The 6,000-nt window shown below is 41.0% G+C and overlaps 1 protein-coding gene across 2 annotated transcripts in view; it reads left to right on the forward strand.

The window, feature by feature from the left end:
• Positions 1–6,000, forward strand: part of gnb1a (guanine nucleotide binding protein (G protein), beta polypeptide 1a) — a 28,745-nt gene extending 22,745 nt beyond the window's left edge. For both annotated transcript variants that reach the window (XM_052562954.1, XM_052562955.1), the window contains exons 5-11: positions 1,714–1,777; positions 2,063–2,225; positions 2,321–2,387; positions 2,541–2,742; positions 3,151–3,367; positions 3,632–3,747; positions 4,188–6,000. In XM_052562954.1, coding sequence (XP_052418914.1) covers positions 1,714–1,777; positions 2,063–2,225; positions 2,321–2,387; positions 2,541–2,742; positions 3,151–3,367; positions 3,632–3,738 — 820 coding nt within the window. In that variant the 3' untranslated portion in view covers positions 3,739–3,747; positions 4,188–6,000. The remainder of the gene's footprint in view (positions 1–1,713; positions 1,778–2,062; positions 2,226–2,320; positions 2,388–2,540; positions 2,743–3,150; positions 3,368–3,631; positions 3,748–4,187) is intronic.

Below are 6,000 nucleotides of genomic sequence, written 5' to 3' on the forward strand. Positions count from 1 at the left end.
CAGCCCTAGATTAGTTAAAATATTTCTAATATATTCTATATTTTTACTTTTTGTAATAAGAAAAACAGTGTTAAAATATTGTCATGTTCTAGCGAACCAAGTATCTGTATTTTGTCTCATCTCGTGAGCTAAGTGTGTCGTCACATCCCTAGTGTTGGTAATCGGTGATATAGCTCATAAGTGTATGATACAGCTTCAGGTCAATCATATATCCATAACAAAGAAAATCAGTTTGAATAAAGAAAGCAATAACTTTGCCATAGTATCCTTTCAAATGTTAAAGTTGTCACCGTTATTGCATGCTTTGCATGTGCTTGCCCGCCCCGTCCCGGAAAACTTTAACCCCTGATACCTCTGTTACCTTCAGAAATACATTCATATAAAGCCCAGCCCAACTTTATCACGATTCATTTAACCTCTCAAACCGCTTGAATCGGCACATATTTTTATAGTTTTTCAACCGGCTTGGGTCCATTGTTACATCCCTATAACAGACTTGTATACGTGGCATGAATTAATTTAAACTGCAATTAGAATTGCATAAATAATGCTACAAGATTAATATGTTTTAAATGAGCATGAATGAGTTAAAAAAAAATTGAATAATAACTTTGAGCAAGAGTAATGCCGGCCAACATCTTAATCTCAGTCAATCCACTGCAGAAAGTGAAGGTAAAAACGGAAAGATTGAGCTTTTGGCATCAGACGCTGCATCATCTCTCTGAGACGACGAGAAACCAATCTACTTCAACATGACCTGATAACAATATATTGCTATTTGTTTTAATTTATACGCTTAATATTTGTCTTGTGGCCCGTACATAGTGGGAAAAAAAAAGAGAAGAAACCTATGTAGTGTTAAAAGTCAGTGCTTAAAACAAAAGCTTTTTATTTCATTGATTTTTAGTGAGGACTGCAGTGTTAATATTTTAATAATAAGGCTATAATTCATTGTATAGTAGACCCGTTTTAAAATACATAATCGTTCGGTTTGTAATGCGTACCCAACCGAAAGCCTCGTACCAATGGTTCAATACGAACACGTGTATAGTTACACTCATAGATTTAAATATAAGACAGAAATGTTAGTTTTTTTGCCCTCATATCCTGAATTTCATCAGGAGTACAGGTCTCTGCTGGACAGGCGTGTTAAATGTGTTATCATTTTAATGTGCTATTTTTACTTTAATCACACACAATTAAATAGTTCTAAAGCGAATATATAGTGTGAGATATTAGTGAAATATTAAGGAGGTGTGTCTGATCTTCATTCTGTCTGCACGGAAGCTTTTTTAATTACAGACAGACATTCAGTCATCATTTCATGCCATTTCTGATTTTATTGTAATCATATATCATCTCCGGAGGAAACATTGGTCTGTACTGTAGCGGCACCCATACAGACCAACTAATGGCTTAATGTAGACGTCTCCTCTAGATCTACTTCTAGGATGACATCAGTCAGTTAATATTTAGGAACTCTTTTGTAAAAGTAATATGTCTCTTGAAGTTGAAATATTCCTGTGCCTGTAGCTAACAATCATTAGCCAATCTCCCATACCTTTTTGTTTTAAACTCTAATGCTTATTATTTAATTGTAGCATTTATGGATATCATGTGAACACTGCTTTCTTTTCTTTTACTACTTTCGTCTCAAAATAATGGAAAGCATGCCCTTCGATGTTTTATACGGTTCTCCGTCTGTGTTTGCAGGCTTCTGGTTAGCGCTTCTCAGGATGGAAAACTCATTATCTGGGACAGCTATACTACAAACAAGGTACATGTGAAAGCCACACACACGTGATTATGAATGTTACACGCTAATAGACAAAGAGCGCTCCCTTTATCATCACATTGCTTCACTATTAAAAACCCCTGGTAATAAAGAAGATAGATAGAATCATTAACTTCTGATTGTATTTTATTGTAAAATCTGACACAGATGTGCAATGATACAAGTAGAGCCAGCAAACCTGTTTCCTGTTGTCATCTGTGTGCACTTCAGGCTAATAGAGATTCAGCATTAGTAGCGATCACTAAAAGGTGTTTGACGTGTGTGTAGGTGCACGCTATCCCGCTGCGCTCCTCGTGGGTGATGACCTGCGCCTATGCCCCGTCTGGAAACTATGTGGCCTGTGGAGGCCTGGATAACATCTGCTCCATCTACAACCTGAAGACCCGCGAGGGGAACGTGCGCGTCAGCCGTGAGCTGGCCGGACACACAGGTGAGCGCTTGCACCACACTCCAGCGTTTGTGTCTGTACAGAAGCGGAGTGAATCTGGAGCGAGTCACGCTCTCCTTCCTGCTGTGTTCACACAGGATACCTGTCCTGCTGCCGCTTCCTGGACGATAACCAGATCGTCACCAGCTCCGGAGACACCACCTGGTGAGAACACACACTTTACAACTCTCCCGGTGTCAGATTTCACCTTTGACCTGTGCTTTGTCTCCAAATGAACACAACTCTGCTGTTTTAACGGTGTAGCCTTTAGTGATTTCCTCGAGCACTGGATCATGTCTTTGTGGGTGTGTGCTGCAGTGCTCTGTGGGATATCGAGACCGGGCAGCAGACCACCACGTTCGCAGGTCACACCGGTGATGTCATGTCCCTGTCTCTGGCCCCGGACACTCGTCTGTTCGTGTCGGGCGCCTGTGACGCCTCGGCCAAGCTGTGGGACGTCAGGGAAGGCATGTGCAGGCAAACCTTCACCGGCCACGAGTCCGACATCAACGCCATCTGTGTAAGCACAACACACACACTCCGCTGCACGATACATCAGACGTGATCAGACAGAAGATAGTCATGTGCGTCTGGTCTGTGATCAGCAGTAAATCTCCCTCCGAAGACCAGAGAAAATTTAAATACACCCCACAGAAGAAAAACAGCAGTTAATGCCTAGAACGCTAGCTGAATACACCGAAGATTGAACTGCTTTCATTGATTAGCATGAAAAATACACACACGACTATGACAATATATGGTTTATCTGTGTTGTTCTTGTTATAATTTTCATTATAATGAAGTTTATCTATAATGCAATGCTAATTGACATAGCCTTCATCACGGCTTAGAAGACTATTAACATGGATGAATCCATGACGCGTGTGCATGGCGTGTGTAAGTTAATAACCTCACTGTGTGGTCTCAGTTCTTCCCCAATGGAAACGCGTTCGCCACGGGCTCGGACGACGCCACCTGCAGGCTGTTTGACCTGCGCGCCGATCAGGAGCTGATGGTCTACTCTCACGACAACATCATCTGTGGCATCACCTCCGTGGCCTTCTCCAAGAGCGGACGCCTGCTGCTCGCCGGCTACGACGACTTCAACTGCAACGTGTGGGACGCTCTGAAAGCCGACCGCGCAGGTCAGTGTGAGAGAGGAGCTCTTCTGCGCTCCTAGTGATGCACGGGTCACACACCTGCATCTGAAACCTCCTGACAAACACCTGAACACACCAGTCTGTGTCCACATCTGCCCCACACTCCTTTAACACAAGAGCCTCCTGTACTTCAGTTATTCCAACACTTCATTCTGTTTCAAATGAATGTCAGCAGATGAGATAAAACATGAGATGTGTGTCATCGTAAGCGCTTGAGTGTGACGTGTGTGTGTGTGTGTGTGTCTGCAGGGGTCTTGGCGGGTCACGATAACCGCGTCAGCTGCTTGGGCGTAACTGATGACGGGATGGCTGTGGCTACAGGCTCCTGGGATAGTTTCCTTAAAATCTGGAATTAAAGCCGTCAGGTAAACTGCTAATTTCCAGCTTCTCGTTTAACAGGTGACAGAGATGCATCAGCTGATATTCAGGGCTCAAGACTAGCTGCGTCCCAAATGATGCACTTTACACTACACACTTATACAACATCTACGAGTTAAAAAAGGCTATTCACCTCTTTAACATTCCACACTTCAGTGTTTTGATTATTTAAGTGCATCCTCTGGGTATTTAAAGCGCTCTGTTTCAGTGTGAACACTATTACTCGCACCATTTATTCTACAAAACATCATAGAGAAGTCCATAAGTGTGTGATTTGGGATGCACCTTGTGACTGAATAAAAGCAGATGCATCAGAAACACATCCTCAGCCTGATGTCAGATTTGTGCAGCTCTCCTGCCACCTGCTGTTACTAACACACTGGGACACCGCTGATCATTAATAGACATTATTCCCTCTTCCGTGCAGATCGCATCCGGACTCTAAGGTTGACTGGAAGACCATTCCGAAATGAAAACGTTCGATTTTATTCCCCTCTCTCCTTCTCAAACACAACAGAACTGACCCCAACATCTGTAAACAACAAAAGAGCAAACATTTCTTCTTTGGGAAAAAAAACTAAAAGAAAAGAGCACAATTGTCACACTCCGCTAGATTGTAGTTGGTAAGTGGATGAAAGTTGCTACTTGTGCATGGTTCTGAGATCACCAGACACTCATTCCACTGCTACCATCATCCGTCTGTAATCTGAACACACGAGGTTTTTCTAAACGAAACTAGCTCGATAGCTTTATGGGCCGTGTTTGAGACCTCTCCCCCAGTCAGGATCACAGGCCTGCTTTTGTCTCCTAGTTTTTAAATGTTTGGGGATCAAATTAATAGTTAGGAATTTAAACAAGCATGGCGTTCTGCAAGTTTCTGTTCGTCAGTAAACGCTCAAGGATTCGATCAGGGCTCCACTAGCTGCTATCAGGCCTGTATATTACGTCCCAGGAAATTTGATTATTAATGTTCTTCTTTCTTTCTTTTTTTGTCTTTGTGTTTGCACACGTGATAGTTTTGCAGATACGTTACCTAACCAAGCACGAGTTGTTCATGATGACCAATGCTTGATTTTCGAAGATGAAACATGTCAATTTTAACCATACTTCTCCTCATGCTTTCTGGAAACTAATTCATTGAAGATTAACTAATCATTTTAATCGTTTTATTTGATCTTTTTCTTCTCTGTGATGTTGAAGGAGGGGTGGGCGGTTCTTCATTTTTTCGGTTTCAACAGAGGTGCCCGTTCTGTGCTCAGTTACTACTCTGTGAATGACATGTTGTATAAATCAATGTTTGAAAATAATGATATGGAAAACTTTTTAAGTTAAAAAAAAAAAATATATATGAAAAAAAAATCTTCTTTTGGTTGTCTGCCATGGGGGGGGGGGGGGGGGACTCGTAGATCGCATGCTGTAGAAATGCTTAAAGAGGTGCATATGGAACTAAGTCATTGATGTTTTCCCTTTCTTTTCTTTTTTAATAGCCTGTTAAGTGGATCATCACAGTATTTATTTTTTTTTTCTTCCTTTTTTCTTTTGCTACTCTGTGCATACACAATTTAGTTTAACTTTCGAAGCTATGCACTAAAGAGAAGCAAACAATGTTGATCACAACAGTGAATGGTGACCTGTTCTGTCCCTGGAGAGTTTGTGAATCCCACACACACACACACACACACACACTCAGATAACTAGAACAAAGAAATCTCTCTCTCTCTGTAGCAAAAGAAAAATTTCAGATACAAAGACAGTGCTAGAGACATTTTGTAACAAACAGGTTTTTTGTTCTTTAATAAAAAAATGAAATAAAATGAGGCAGCATCTGAATGGCAGAAGTTCTTCTGTTGTTCCTCTCGACGTGTGTCAAGAAGAGCGCTCTTTCCTTAGCTGTAGTGGCATTTCTTCCATTCTGTTATTTCTCTGCAACATTCTGTACAAAAAAAAAAAAATGTACAAAAACTTTAAAAAAGTGCTGTCGTTGTGCGTTAGGCCGGAAGTTGGCAAGAAAAAAAATAATAAAAATAAAAAGAATCTAAATTTTCTTTGTTCCTCCCTCTCTTCCCTGTCCTCTCTCGTCTCTCCATATGAATAACTTACAGCTCTGCATTCCCACTCTACCTTTATCCATCTTTTGTATTTAATTTTAAAGTCAGTGTACAACAGGAAGCTGGATGCAAGATAGAAACTATATTAAAATGTACTGTTATTTAAGATGTAATAAAAGCAGTTTGAGATGA

Source organism: Carassius gibelio, chromosome B8, assembly GCF_023724105.1.
Source record: "Carassius gibelio isolate Cgi1373 ecotype wild population from Czech Republic chromosome B8, carGib1.2-hapl.c, whole genome shotgun sequence".
NCBI classification, from domain to species: domain Eukaryota; kingdom Metazoa; phylum Chordata; class Actinopteri; order Cypriniformes; family Cyprinidae; genus Carassius; species Carassius gibelio.